Source organism: Eublepharis macularius, chromosome 4 (assembly GCF_028583425.1).
Source record: "Eublepharis macularius isolate TG4126 chromosome 4, MPM_Emac_v1.0, whole genome shotgun sequence".
NCBI classification, from domain to species: Eukaryota; Metazoa; Chordata; class Lepidosauria; order Squamata; family Eublepharidae; genus Eublepharis; species Eublepharis macularius.
In genome coordinates, this window is record NC_072793.1 from 153,646,555 (window position 1) to 153,661,410 (window position 14,856).

Genomic DNA, 14,856 nt, shown 5'->3' on the forward strand with positions numbered 1-14,856 from the left:
AAGGTCACAGGTTCAGGCCTTTCACATTACCTTCTATCTGATTCTTTTAACTGGAGATCCCAGGAAGTGAACCTGGGTCCTTCTTGCATGCAAAGCGGATGCTCTACCATAGCCTCATGACTCCCCTAAGGGATAAAATGCCCTTCTATGAGACACATAAACAGATGGATTATACAACTTGGACAAATTGTTAGACTTATGGAGCTCAAGTCCTGTCTATTCTGACTGGCTCCAATTGTGAGATGGGACACATCTGGAGTAGAGGACAGTGGCCAAAAAGAGGGTCAGGTTGCCATACTGACTAACTGCTCCTCCACCCCTGTCCTCACTCTGGGAATTACAGCTCTGACATCAGCCATTCACTATGGAGGCCTCAAGTAGAGGAAAACCTTTTTTCTGACACACCATCAATTGTTATGATAACTTGCTGCTCTTTGGCCAGCAGGGGGCTTGCAAGGCTATGCTGCCTGGGCCTTGTTTTTCACCCTCTATAGCATGCAATAGGTCCTGGGTGCAATTGCCAGATAGGTTTACCCTCATAGAGAAAGAAGAAAGACTATTAGATCTCTTTTTGTGCCTTCAGCAAAGGTGAAAGCATGACTATCTTGAAGTCACATGAAGGCAGCCCGTCCCCACACAGCCTCCGTTTACCTGCAATGGTCCATACACTGGTCAGGCTACCAGGATCAACCAATCTCCCAGAGGCAGACAAGGGTGCACAGTTTGAGCAAGATCTGGAGATGGGTGGGGTAGCAAATGCTGCTATGCCATTCCTGTGCCACTGATGGGGTAGGGTGACAGGGAAGCCATGTCACTTTCTTTCCCCAATGCTCTTTCCAAGAGTGGTCAAACACGCGTGCGGCAGTCTGAGGCTGCCACACACATAGCCCATAAGAAAGAAAAGCAGATTTCCAGAATGACTGGTAGAGGGCATGGTGTGCTGCAAACGGAAAGGGGCAGATTGCTATGCAGTACAACCTGAGGACTGATAAGTGTGTTTCATGTTTAATGTGTGTGTTTGATGTTTTTTATGTCTGCTTGGTTGCCCTTTGTAAGCCGCCTTGAGTCACTAAGAATGGGGAGAAGAGTTATTTAATAAATTGATACCCTACCTTTCTCCCCAATGGGAACCCAAAGCGGCTCACATCATTCTCCCCGCCTCCATTTTAAGCTCACAAGCATGCAGCGCGGTAGGTTAGGCTATGAGTGACTGGCCCAAGGTCACCCGGGAAGTTTCGGTGGCAGAGTGGCAATTCAAAACCTGGATCTCCCAGATCCTAATCAGACACTTCAACACACTGGCTCTCAGTGGTTGTGGTATTAAAGGTTTTAATAAATAAAATACATACTAGACCCTTTGTGCATTCTGGAGCGGTCTTTTATTCCTTGTGGCTCCTTCCTCTTCTTAAAAGTGCACCGAAGGGCTTCAGTTTCTATTCTTTCCTTGGGCTTGGGGCAGGGTCTAGGCATTACATGACAACTTCCTTTGTGCAACCAACAATTGCCGCTTATTGGCTGAGACAGCCCAGTCCAGATCCAGACCCCCATATCTTGCTGTCAGTACCCGTTCCACAGTGGGAGCTTCTCAACGCATCACCAACTCAGGCCAAGTATCTTATGTTCTAGTGTGAGTAATGGGAAAAAAGGACTTTGGCAAAGGAGACCAAAAGCACTCCAGAGCCTCATCATGTACAGGCTGCAGAAATTCATTCTGCGACAGGAGTGAGTAACTTGCAAAAGATAAGAGAGATTTCTTTGTTCTAAATGGTTCTCTCGCTTCATTCATCTGGGAACAGGCACTGGGACTTTGACAACAAGTGACAGAGAGTATGTTGAAGCAGGAAGGCAGAAGCCAACAGAAGCCTTCTAAGTACTTTCTCAGTTTCCCCACAGAAGTAGCTTTTTGCAGGATTGTTAACAGCCCAAATCTGCAGCACACCAAGATATGACATTTTCCCCTTGGATAATGAATGTAAAAACCTCTTCCATTTCCCAGAACAGGCTCTTTTGGGTGCCAATTTGGTGATACAATGATTATACCTGTTTCTAGCCCGTGAAGATGGGCCACAGCTCAGTGGCAGAGCACCTGCTTGGCATGCAGAAGGGCCCAGGTCCCGTTCCTGGCACCTCCAGTTCAAGGCTCTCAGGTAGCAGATGTTGCAAAAGGCTTTCCGTGCCCCTGGAGAGCTGCTCTCAGAAGTTTTAGAGGTTTTTACCCTGCCTTTCCACCATATACAACACCTAAATTGACTCACAAGAACAAAGAAGCAACACAGTAAGTGAGGGTGGGACAGATGTTTTGGAGCAGATGCATTGTTTCACCCAATCTAAAGCAGCTTTGTGTATCGCGCAGCTAACTTTCTGGCATTCAAGACCACCTCCCAGTAGTTGATGTGCAAGGGCTGCTCTTGTACTAATCCAGAGGAGTTAGCTGTGTTAGGCTGTAGTTGCAAAATAGTAAAAAGTCCAGTAGCACCTTTAAGACTAACCAACTTTATTGAGGCCTAAGCTTTCGAGAACCACAGCATCTGATGGAGAGAGCTGTGGTTCTCGAAAGCTTATTCCTCAATAAAGTTGGTTAGTCTTAAAGGTACTACTGGACTTTTTACTATCTTGTACTAATGCTGCACTAAGACAGGGGGTGCTGTCTCAGAAACCCTACAACTCTCAGGATGCTGGCCTCAGAGGCACCTGTGTGATCCTTAGGTAGGGGGAAAAACTGAGCACTGTCCATAAAGGAACCAAGGATCAGAGGTGGGGGGAACAACTCCAACAGTTCTGCATCCAGAAGGTTCGAAGTTCAATCCCCAGTTAAAAGGGGTCAGGTAGGAGGTGATGCGAAAGATCTTGCCCCGAAACCCTGGAGAGCCGCAGGTAGAGTGTGCAACACTGGCTTGACTTGGCATAAGGCAGCTTCATATTTGTTCATCTACCTTACACGGAAGTCCCTGTCCCACCCCTCCACAAGATGTGGGTCCAAATCGCAATGCAGTTTAAGTGGTATTTCCTGTTTACATCCAAAGATGCGTGGCAACTTGGGCAAGACATATGAACCAGCTCCACAGAGATATGGCAGGTGGCCTGTTTCCCCCCATCTGAAGCATGGGGGAAAGCTTTGACATGGGAACTGGGAAATTAATGCTCAGTGTCATTCTGTGTTTTTCAGAGTACTATGGATGCAGTGGAAGCCTTGGCAGGAACCTACAGAATTATTATTATTATTTTTTTTAATAAAAAGGAGGGATTAACCATGCTCCTCTTTGGCACAGAAGCAAGCAGTCACAGGACACCACGGGCCCTGGAAGAGGGATCCCAGGAAAACAAAAATTATCACTGATCCCAGCACTGATCAATCCACTCAAGAGACGAGGCCAGCAGCCTGATAGGGACCTGCACACACAGGCAAAAGATCCAGGACAGCCTGTACCACCTCCAGCAATTAGCCGTGCTTCTGTCGAGGGGTCCAGCTCACATACGGAGAACACACGTGCTGGAGAGAGGAAGGACAGAAGCACCCGGCTCCTCATCAAGATCAGATGTACAGCCAGGCGCAAAACAGGTTTCCAATGAAGAAATACTCAAGGAAGAAATTCAGCAGACAGTATTTTGTTAAAATGTACCTGCGCAGCTAGAGCACGGAGTTGGCACCAGCATTCTCCCTCCAGAGCAGCCCTCTAAAAATCTGTCACAGTGAGTTAGATCAGTGGACCAACTAAGCCTGGTGCGATCAGCAATGGCCCTGGAGGCCATTCTAGACAGGCTACCTTTAATGTGGGGGCGCCAAGGACTTCATCAAAGGGTTCCCAGTGCTACTGAGCCTGTAGTTGATTTTGACAACTGAGTAGGTGCTACCACTAAATGGGGGCTGGGGGGGGTGCAGGGGGCCAATCCTTAGGAGGCCGCAAGCCAGACATGCTTCCTATGACAGAGGCAGCTGTTGCTGAATGGGTGTTCTTGCAGACATAAAAGTGATGCTTCCTGGCATCTTCTAAAGCACCTCCTGCTCCAGTGAAGTGCAGAATAGCCAGGACAGGCTGTTTGCTTTGGGGAAAAGACGCTCTGTTGGAGAAGCAAATGAGCCATCCGGTTGGGGGAATTGCTGATTAACTGGAGGTCTCAGGCACACAGAGCATGGCCCCCTCCCCAGAGTTCAGAGCACACTTACAGACAACTGTTAGGGAGGTCATCTGGGAAGCTGCAGGGGAAGGAGGAGTCTGCCTGCTCTTGTATACTGCCGCTCCCTGTTACCATCTGCCAGCTGCCAAAGTCGGTTGAGATGGAAGATCCAGGCAGAGAATGGTCAGCTGATCTGAGGCAGAGAGAGAGGGAGATGATGTAAGTCAGTGCCCATCAATAAAACCCCTTCTGCTTAAAAACACTCCATGGTGTCTGGCACCCTCAGCACTGCTGATGGCATTACTTGGGCGGTGGGCAGCAAAGATGCAAGGCATAAGGCTCATGGCGGACCGCACAGGCCAAGACTCCTCTTTACAGTGCAAAAACAAAAAGAAGCCAAGCTCATTAAGAGGTGGACATACAGCACCGAACAAGGAAAGCCGATCTGGGCCGGTCCAGCAGTTAAGTCATGCAGGAGCTGCAAAAGCCACGGCAATATGGCCGTCAAAAGGGCGCAAGGAGCCGACTCTGCTCCTGGTCAAGGGCATCCAAGCACAAAATCATGCAGGCTGGGCGAGGGGACTTAATTCCAGTTTGCAGAGGGCACGGAAAGCAATGAGAAGGGACCTGGGTTTGCACCGCTGGAAGAGCTTCAGGATTTGCCCTCTCCCTTCCCAGCCCCTTGAGAATCAGGCGAGAGCTCATTCCAGAATCAGCCCTCTTGAGGTTAGTTGTTTCCTGTAAGATGATGGCAGCATCGCTCCAAGACACATCGAGCCACAAAGGCAGGCCCCACTGTGGTAGACGTGTTGGCTGACGACAAAAAGCAACAAGAAAGCCACCCTACAGGCAGTAGACTGTGCGGGAAGTGCCAGTGTAGTCAGAGGCTGCCTCGAAGGGAAAAGAGCAAGGAGACACGTGCCCGCACCGTTGCAATGTCATCTTCACATCCTTCTGGCTGGCCCAGCAGTGGTTTGCTGACGAGATGAAGACCAAGATGCTGCGCAGTGCTCAGCGCCAGTCCTCCAAGCCCAGATGATTGAGAAGAGAGCCAAGCAGTATTAGGGAAGCAGCAGCAAGCTCACGAGGGAGGCGGGCTTTTGAGGGACACGAAGGGGGAACCCCAAGCAGCTTGTGGCATTTTGCAGAAACAGCGGCACTCCTTGCTTGGAAGTCACTGGAACGTACTGGGAATCATCCAGTTTGAAAAGGTCATGATGCCAGAGAGATGGTACTTTGGCTTTGCACATGGAACCTTCGCACCCCCCCCCACACCAGTTCAACACATGTGGTGCCTATGCCCCCCCACCCTCCACAATTCAACACAGGAAGCCAAGGCCATTGAGAACAAGAAGAGGAAAGTATAAAGCCCATCTACAAGGATACTGGCCCTCAAAGGATTGGTATGTGGGCTGTTTGCCCTCAAAAAACCTCTTATGTTAAAGGACTTTCCCAATTGCCCAGCAGAGATGGAAGTGCCTCTCCCTTAAATTTATGCAATATGGTAACCACCATTCCAACTTCCCATATGCCTACCAAAGAGCCCAGAGAGCTCCCTTTCCTAATCACCCCACCTGCTGATGACTGACCAGAAAAGTAGATTGATGCCATGAAGATATGTAGCAGGACCAGATTGACCAATAGAGAGTCAACTTCCAGCAGCATGAACTTGGGGAGGGACCCCCCTTGCACCTTCATTGCATCTCCAAATGGTAGCATTCTGCAGTAAAGTTCGAGGTGGAGCAGGGAAGAGAAGCAATACCTAGCTGCTCCGCTGGCTGCCTCCTCCTTGAAGGCGTCCAGGGCAAGTGTGCCAAACCCATGGCCACAAGTCATTTCTTCTTGAGGAGGAATCCAGCAAGATCAGCTTAAGAGGATGGAGAAACAAACATGAGGAGCAATATGGGAGAGCAAGGCATAAGGCAAGGGCAGAGGGGAGGAAAAAGAGCCGACATCTGGCTGGGTCACGTATCAGCAACTGCCTGGAGCAACCAACATATATACATATCCCTCCATGCCACTGCTACAAGTGAAGGGCAGGTTGGCTTTCTAGAAGGTTACATCGCTGGTTTGGGTGAAGCCTTCCAAGATGTATGGAATAAAGGCCTTAAAGATGTATAGAGTAAATGGATGCCTACAGAGAGAGAAAGAAGATTCTCTGATGAAAGACCTCAAGTTAGTGTGAAGGGAAAAGAAGTGGGGATAGTGGCCCATAGATCTTCAAAGGTAGCAGACCTTCGGCAGTGCCAAATGCAAAGTCAGCTGGGGACCTGACAATAGGAAGCGAACCAAAAGAATCCAAGCTGCACTATGTATGAGTCTCATGAATTACACAAGCCGGTCTTAAAATGGACAACACAGACAAACGAAATTGCTAACACATACGAGGTGGGGCGCAAGGGGTGGGAGTGAGTGCAACTGAGGAACTCGGGACCTCATTGTCAGCCTGCCTGAATAAATCTCTTTCTACTATGTTAACCAGAGCGTTTGCAGGGCATGGGCTTCTTGTAAATCTGGCAAAGTTTATGTAACAACTTGCCAAGGAAATTGACCCAGAAGAGAAATCTGTAGGATGCTAAGAACACAGGGAGGGGAGCCAGTGGAGAAGATGCTGGTCAACAAGGGACCAAAAGAGAAGCCAAGGAGAAAGTCTACAGTTGCACAAGGCCAGCACCGAAGTGCATGGACAGGGCCAAGAAAAGAATCGATGTCAAGCATTTTATAGATGGCTCTTTGGATTTGGTCCATTCTAACCCTCACTTTCAAAGAACTGCGAGGGGCAAAATGGTTAAGCAGCAACCTGGACAGGCCATTGGTATTCAATCCATCCCCAAAAGTATTCACATCTGTTCTTCTCCACTACCTCAGTCCTTTCCATGTTCACCCTAGCATTTTATGCACCGTATGCAACATGTTAACTAGTGGTTAAAGTACTAGACTAGAATCTGAGACCCGGGTTTGAATCCCCACTCTTTTATGGAAGCCTGGTGAGTGACCTTGGGCCAGTCACTCAGTCTTGAGCCTAACCTACCTCACAGGGTTGTTGTGAGGATAAAATAGAGCAGAGAATGATGTAAGCCACAGTAGGTCCCCATTGGGGAGAAAGGTGGGGTATAAATTAAATAACTTAACAAAACCATCCTTGCAAGAGTGAACAATGGGCAACATTTATGCAAGCACGGTATTGCTATTACCGTGGGCCACCATTCTCCCTCCCCCCTCCCCCCTCCACTGAGCAGCAGTGCAGCCTCTCCCCCCCTGCAGATCTGGAGGCAAGGCTGGGCTGCAGGTGCACTACTCAGCTTGCTCAGCTTCGGAGAAGGCAGTATCCTGCTGAGCTGCCCAGCTCCTGAGCCCTTCTGCATCAATATACTACAGATCTCCAGCAAGCAAAATCTCCTGCAAATCTGTCCTCAGGGTTCATGTTGCGTGTTCATCTGTGTGCGTTTGCACGAGTGTCACAGAAGACTGATCAAAAGCAGCAGGGAAAACATTCAGGACTTCTTCAAACTGTAATCCTCCTTCCTGCCCAAGAAATCCTCCACCACCACCACCTTCCCCAATCCCACAAGATTCCAGGTCTAACCTGCTCACTGCCAAGAAATCATGATAGCAGCACAGAGGCTCCATTTGTCTCCATGTTGAGTGGGAACAGCTGTAAAGCCTTTGATAACTTATCAGTGCACACCCATGTTTTTAGACATTTCTGGATTCCTCTCTTTCTCTGTGTCTCTGCTTGCTGAGCTTCGCCAGTAGTATCTTTGGCTTCAACTTCACAGCAAAGAGTGTGTGTGTGTGGGGGGGGGGGGTGGATTGTATTTTAAAACAATGGAATTTGGGACTATAAGGTTTAGTTCAGTTGATTAAGAAAAAGTTCTCCACTCAGCTATAATTGTAACTTACTCTGCGGTGGAGAGGAAAAAATGTTGATTTCCCCCCCCCCTTGAAGTGGTGAGTGTTCAACTGCATTTTATCCTTGATGTGATTCTCCCATAAAAGCAATACAAGTGGCATATCGTCATTTGTCCTTGTGAAGCCTGGCCTGTTTGTGCTCAAGATCCATGAGGGGATGGGTGGCCATAAAATTTTAAAAGACTGAGGTTCACAACATGAAAGAACCCCAAATAACTAAATTTAGCTAGTTATTTATAGCCCACCTTTTATTGTGGTAGATCTGGTGACTGGCATGAGGTTGCCCAGTGTGCTTTGTGGCTGAATGTGACTTCAAATCTGAGTATATCCTTATCTTGTCTGGCATTTTACCCATGACTATATTACACTACCAGCCATAAGTTTAATGGTGGAGGTAGCCTGATAGCACTTCTCTTGCATTCAGAATAATCCACATTTTTGTCTTGGGGTGGGGTGAGAAGACAACAGCCAGGGAAAATGCTTCACTTTTCTTCATATAATGTAAGCTGTCTGGGTGTGTTCATGTAGCAGCTCTTTACCAGTAAATTTTCTTGACAATAATTAGCAGTAATTGAATTGAGCTCCCTGCCATCAACTTTTTCAGACCTGTAGATGTTTTTGTAGGCACAAATTCCTTGGAATTGGAAAAATTAATGTAGGGGGAAAAAGAGGTTGGTAAATGCTGCCTTGGGCAACGAGCCTGGATATTCTGGGTTTGTTTCTTTCTTAAGAGGCTGCAGCAGACTCCCCTGCCTTCCCACTCCTAAATAACAAAACCGGAGGAGGAAGGGATAGATAAGCAGGCGCTCGAGCAGGGAACAGAGAATGAAACTAGTACGGAGGGTTTGGTGGTTGGGACCAAGCTTTATGAAGAAGGGCTTCTCCCTTGTTTGGATAAGGCTCTAAATTCTTTCCTGGCACTGCAGGCATTCAACCGACATCAGCCTACACTTCCTGGAGACTGGGGGCCACCTCTAGGAGACAAGACTGCGTATTGTGATTCGGCCAAGGAGCTCCTTGAAAAGAAACTCAAGAATTTAAAAGTGGCGGGGAACACATCCTAAACAACGAGCTCTCTTTTCCTACTCCAGAATTCTAGTTATCAGACCTAAACTGTTCACATTGTACATCTACTGAACTATCACAAAAAACAGAATGACCCCCCTCCGCCCCCACCCCTTGAGTAAAAAAACCCCAGTTATTTCTTGACACTTCATAAAGCCAACTTCACTGCTGGGTTGGAGAATGAAAATGAATGGAACAAAGCCAAAATGTTATCAATAGCAAAGCTTTACTGGCGCATGGGGGAAGCTTCAGTTATCACCAAAGCATGCAAACCGTGCTAAGTTCACCATCCTGAGCTGGGTCACAATCACAGTACTTGTGCTAGCATTTCTACCAGGCAAAGTTTCCCCTTCTACTCCTGGTTTGTGATCCTGGTTAGTTGCAGGGGGTGGAGAACCAACTATGGTGGACTTATCATACACCTTCACTTCCGTGCAACTGGGGTTAGCATTTCATCATAATTCTTGGCTGAAGGAGGAGGGAGCACAAGGTACTTGCTTGACTACAAAGCTGGACTTGTACATATTTTGTCACTGGCCACAACTACATGCAACCTCAAGAAAGCTCAATTCTAAGAACTGCTGCTAACTGAGATGGGGCGGCTCAATTCGTTTCAATTATTATCAGTTATACCTCATAAAATTATGACTGTGCCCTTTGTACTAGGGGGAAAAGGGACCCGATAGGCCATACAGCAGTTGGGACTGAGCCTTGAAATCACCATCCATCTCCTGTGATGCAGGCCAACAACCCTTGGTCTAATATCCCATCCCCTTCAACATACACACCTACCCTGTGAGGAAGAAACACCAACTCAAAAAGGAACGTATGTTCACTGACATCACTTCTGATCCTGGGATTCGGGATTGTGTGTGCGCATGCACACACACACAAATTCCCTAGGATATCCAGATGCCTTGACTCTCACATCAGGTCAAATTGCAGACTGAAATGCCAAAATGTCTTTTGTCTGAAAGAGGCAAGCCGGAGCCTAGGGCCTGCACGTTCACAGTCACATCAGACTGTAGCCGTGCTTCATCTAAGCAGCGCCCCCATCATCCCCATCTCAAAATGGAAACAGGCGGGAGCTCCTGACTCTATCCAGAGCAACAAATCTTGGAAGAAGAAGCAGGCTAATGAGCAGGAGACGGATTGTGAGGGAGCAGCCCTTCTCTACAGCAAGGCGACCACTATGATCTTGCCAGGTCGTTGCACATTCTTCAGCCACCGAACAGTCACTTTCCAGGGAGCTGTGGCTTAATTAGGTCGCTCCTCCCCACCGCACTAGTTTTCCCTAGCAGGAAGAGCAATTCAGGGTTTCGGAGAGTTCTGGCTTCTTCTCTCGCCTCAAGTCCAGTCACTCAGTAATGACAGCTAGGAGGAAAGGAGGGAATTGTCCAGAATGTGAACAGCAGCTAGGCGATAAGAATGGAAGTCTAGCTTTGAGCCCAGGGCTCTGTTCCAGGCAGGAGTCACTGGACCCAGTTCTTGTTCCAGGGCTCCACCAGGGAACATGTGAAAAAGAAGCTCTAGGTACCAAGTTCTTGTCATCTTCCCACCTTGACGACATTAAAGGACTCTGAGGAGCGCCAGGGAATCCTAATGTGTACCATCTCGGGTTTCACAGTAGAAGGATAAATGCAATAAATAGAAGAACGCAACTTCCTGTCAGGACCTCTCAGTTTAGAAGTCAGGCCAACAGTGGCCCCATCTGATCCTGAAACAGTTGCACGGAATCTCCCGCATGAGTAGAAGAGAAGAAGCCCGTTAATCTAAATTTGTGTCTTCTTGGTCTTGGGGACCAAGATGGCAACAACATTAACCTGTGCAGGCGCAAAACTCAATGGGTGACCAGTCACTTTTCAGTTTGCCCTACCTCGCAGGGGTGTTGGGAGAGTAATGACATCCTAAGCGATTGAGGGGAAAGAGAGGATACAAATGTGACTGGAATAGTTACCTCCAGGGCTCTGAATCAAAGATGGGGTATCAATCTCCCCCTCCCCAAAACAGTGCAGTATGTTCTTCAGAAATAAAGCTCAGTCAAAGAGAAGCCTACTTAACCAGTAACTTGAGCTAAGGCTGTATGGATACCACAATTCTTACAGAGCACAGGTGCAGAGTGGAGTACTGATTGAAAATGAACCACTTCAGCTACATCAAGTTGAAAAAGCAAGTTTCCAGTCCTCAAGACTGCAAAGGCAGGCTTGGAGAAAGTGTGCAGCCAATGCCTGCTGAACCTCAAGAAGCTACAGAGGTGGCCAAATTAGATTTTCAAGAGCTGTGATTGGGACTTCAGTACAGTCAGCCGTAACAATGCAAAGGAGCAAGAATTATGCTGAACAGAAATCATGCAAATGTACTCAAATTTCCATAATTTATACAGTTTGGTTCTCAGTACAGAATTTGGATTGAGTGTGTTTTTTCCCCCCAGCACACACCAGCCCCTATCTGTAGCGAGCACTGCCTAAAAGTCACAAAAGGATGAGCTGTTGTCTAAAATAATGCATTACCAGTTCAGACCAGAAACCTAATAATTACCCCATTAACAGCAGCTGGATTGCCGAAGACTTTTGTGCAGATATGGCTTTGGACTGTAGCGCAGCCAGCAAAGCCAACACCGCTTGGCAGCTGGCAGTCCTCTCTAGCCACAGTTATTTACTATCACATTTACCACCCTGACTCAGGGTAATAATTACAAGCCATTAAGAGCCAGGATGCTTGCAGCATAAGCCATGTGCTGGGAGAAGACGCTGGCTTCCCCACACTTCAAGTTGCAAAAGCTCACAGCTCATTTGGATAAAATCATGGGCTTCCCTGGTCAGAAAGCAGTGTGTGTGTGTGTGTGTGTGTGTGTGTGTGTGTGTGTGTGTGTGTGTGTGTGTGTGTGTGGGTGGGTGGGTGGGTGGGTGGGTGGGTGGGGGGGGGGATAGATCGGCAGGGCAGGGCATTCCCAACAGTATTTGGCATGTTTAAAACAGCTGCATACAAAACCATGGAAACAAGGTACTGAATCCAGTGGCTAGAATCAACTGTCAAAAAGAGTCCAGTAGCACCTTTAAGACTAACCAATTTTATTGTAGCATAAGCTTTCGAGAATCACAGTTCTCTTCGTCAGATGCATGGAGGGCAAAAAGAAACTGGTCAGATATAGAGATCAGCAAACCTATCTCCATATCAGAAGGAGCTGTTTGCATCTCCATATCAGAAGGAGCTGTTTGCATCTACTCCGCCCTCCCCTCCCCTCCTCTATATCTGACCAGTTTCTTTTTGCCCTCCATGCATCTGATGAAGAGAACTGTGATTCTCGAAAGCTTATGCTACAATAAAATTGGTTTGTCTTAAAGGTGCTACTGGACTCTTTTTGATTTTGCTACTACAGACTAACACGGCTAACTCCTCTGGATCTAGAATCAACTATGGCACAAGTCAACTAGGCATGAGTTCAACCAGGCACAAGTTCAGCTTTAGGAGTTTAGGGAAGAAATTTTTGTAGGGGAGGGAGAATCTATCAAGTCCAGATCTGGCACCTCACCGATAACTTGGGAGAAGGCTTGAACAGGACACAGACCAGGGCAGAGTTTAAAACAAGACTTATGGGCAGGGGAGAGTGAGAGAGAAAGGAAACCTAAACGCTGTGAAGTGCCGGGCATTCAGAACAATGTCAATGCTTTGGGTATAACCATTGTTTCAGCTTTCTTTGTTCCCTACTCAGCTTGGTAGCACAGCCATGAGAGCACTGCCCAATATGCGCTGTGACAGCAGAATAATGTAATATCCGCCATCTCAAAGCACCATGAGATGGACCTGCACCACAACTGCATGGACACGCCCCTATCTTTCCACACGGGACCTACCAACTGGCAAGAACCACCACACTTCACAGGCTGGCAGAGATGTCCCTGGGCTCACAGTTCCTTAGCAGATCCAAAGCCCACTGTACCAACTTTAATGGACTTAGCAAAAGCGCATTCAGGCGTGGCTTATCCAGTTTGCTAAGCCACATTAGCACACGTCCTGCGGGCTCATTACATTGTGTTAATCCCACTTCCTGCAGTCATACAGGGTCCCTTCCCCAGCCCTTCCCTTGCCCCTTAAAACTCACTGCCACTGGGCAACACAGGCTGGCCCTGCAACACGTTTTGCACACCTCGGCAAGTGTGCAGCAGAAAGCTCCTGCCTGACCCTGCATTTGTTTACGAGGGTTTCTGAGACCCTTTGGCTCTATGCAGCGGACAGTGACCAGGACGCAAAAGGTGCAGACACGGCTCTATAGTGGGGGCCAATCCGTATCTGACACCCCTCCTACACAACTGGAGACTGCTTTCATACAGTGAAAAGCACGCACCCCTCCCCACACCCGAAGTACGGCACAGGAATTTCTCTCCTCTCAAGGACGCTGAGAATCACCCAAATAAGTTCTGGTGTCTCACTTCATTTAGAACAAGGCATGAGCAGAAACGCTACCTGCTTCTTTCCTCTATGAAGCTAAAAGGGAAAAAAGCTGCACATGAAAGGGGTTGTGGTGGTGGTGGCACACGGGAAGGGCTCCTCCGTGGGAGTTGTTGTACGGAAAAGAAGAGAAGGCCTGGGCTGAACCTCAGGGGTTTTTTAAGGCTTCCTCGCCTCTGCTGTTCATGAATGACACCCTCCCCCACACGGCAAATATTGAGTGAGGCTGTTTCCTTTCACTCCCTTCACAGCTTCAGGCAATCCGAGCTCAGGACACACGCATGCATTTGCCATCTTAACTATCAATATGCCTCTTCAGCTGCCATTAAGCCCGCAGAGCCCAGACAGGCAAGCCTTGGGCCCTCCCCCCCTTCTGACTTACCAGAAAAGGAAGAAACTTCTCTTGGGGGGAAAACCAGCTCCCTCTCTTCTCTCCCCTCCCCACTATACAAGATTATCGCCAAGGGCTCTGCTCAGCCAGCCCATCAGGACTTGCTCGGCTGGCCTCCTGCCCCTCAGCCCGAGCTTGTAGGAATCGGCAGGTAACCAATCCAGTTACCTATCAAAGGAGCCGTCCCACTGGAATGCCCGTTTCTCCGCTCAGCAGCTGCTAAGTGTTTTGTTGCCATGACCACAAGTCCAGAAGATCTGAAAGTCACGCACAGCCATTCATCGCCGACCCCAAGCCGAGACACTCTACCGGCCTTGATTGGCAGTTCTAGAGGCATGGCTGCTTTGGGCAGCTTGGCAGGTCCAGGCACTGGCCTGGGGCTACTTCTCCAAAACAGCAGCACCACCAGTGTAGCCGTCTTGACTCAGCTCCTTGCAAGCTGTCTGGAGGTCTAACACCTTCCCTGTCCGTGACTGCCACACCCTGCACGGCAGCTTGGCCAAAATGCTGGAAGCTGCCTTCCTCGAGGCAAAAGGGGACAAGACACCCACCTCTCCATCTGCAAGTCCCTGCTCCTAACATGTGCCTTACATCTTTGCTTCCCTCCTACCTTGTTGAGTGGGCTCTCTTTTTCCGAGATTCCTTACCAATAACTGGTCTTAAGACTATGTTCCCCTCCTTTCTCTCTCAAAAATCACTCATCATCCTTCCCAAAGCAGAGATAATATGCCCAGCTGCAAAATCACCTCAGTCACAGATTTCAAAAGACTATGACCGAATCAACAACTGAGATTTAGCGCCATCTAGAAATGAAGCAAGCACTCGCAAGAGACAGTGTGGCGCAGTGCTTCAGACGAGCACCTGGGAGACGCTGGTTCGAATCCCCCTCTGCCATGGAAGCTCACTGGATGACCTTGGGCCAG

The 14,856-nt window shown here is 48.4% G+C and overlaps 1 protein-coding gene across 1 annotated transcript in view; it reads right to left on the minus strand.

Annotated features, from left to right (window-relative positions):
- MTMR14 (myotubularin related protein 14) overlaps positions 1 to 14,856 on the minus strand; it is a 72,078-nt gene that overhangs the window by 7,321 nt on the left and 49,901 nt on the right. Inside the window, 1 exon segment of the mRNA XM_054977672.1 lies at positions 4,166 to 4,309. Coding sequence (XP_054833647.1) covers positions 4,166 to 4,309 — 144 coding nt within the window.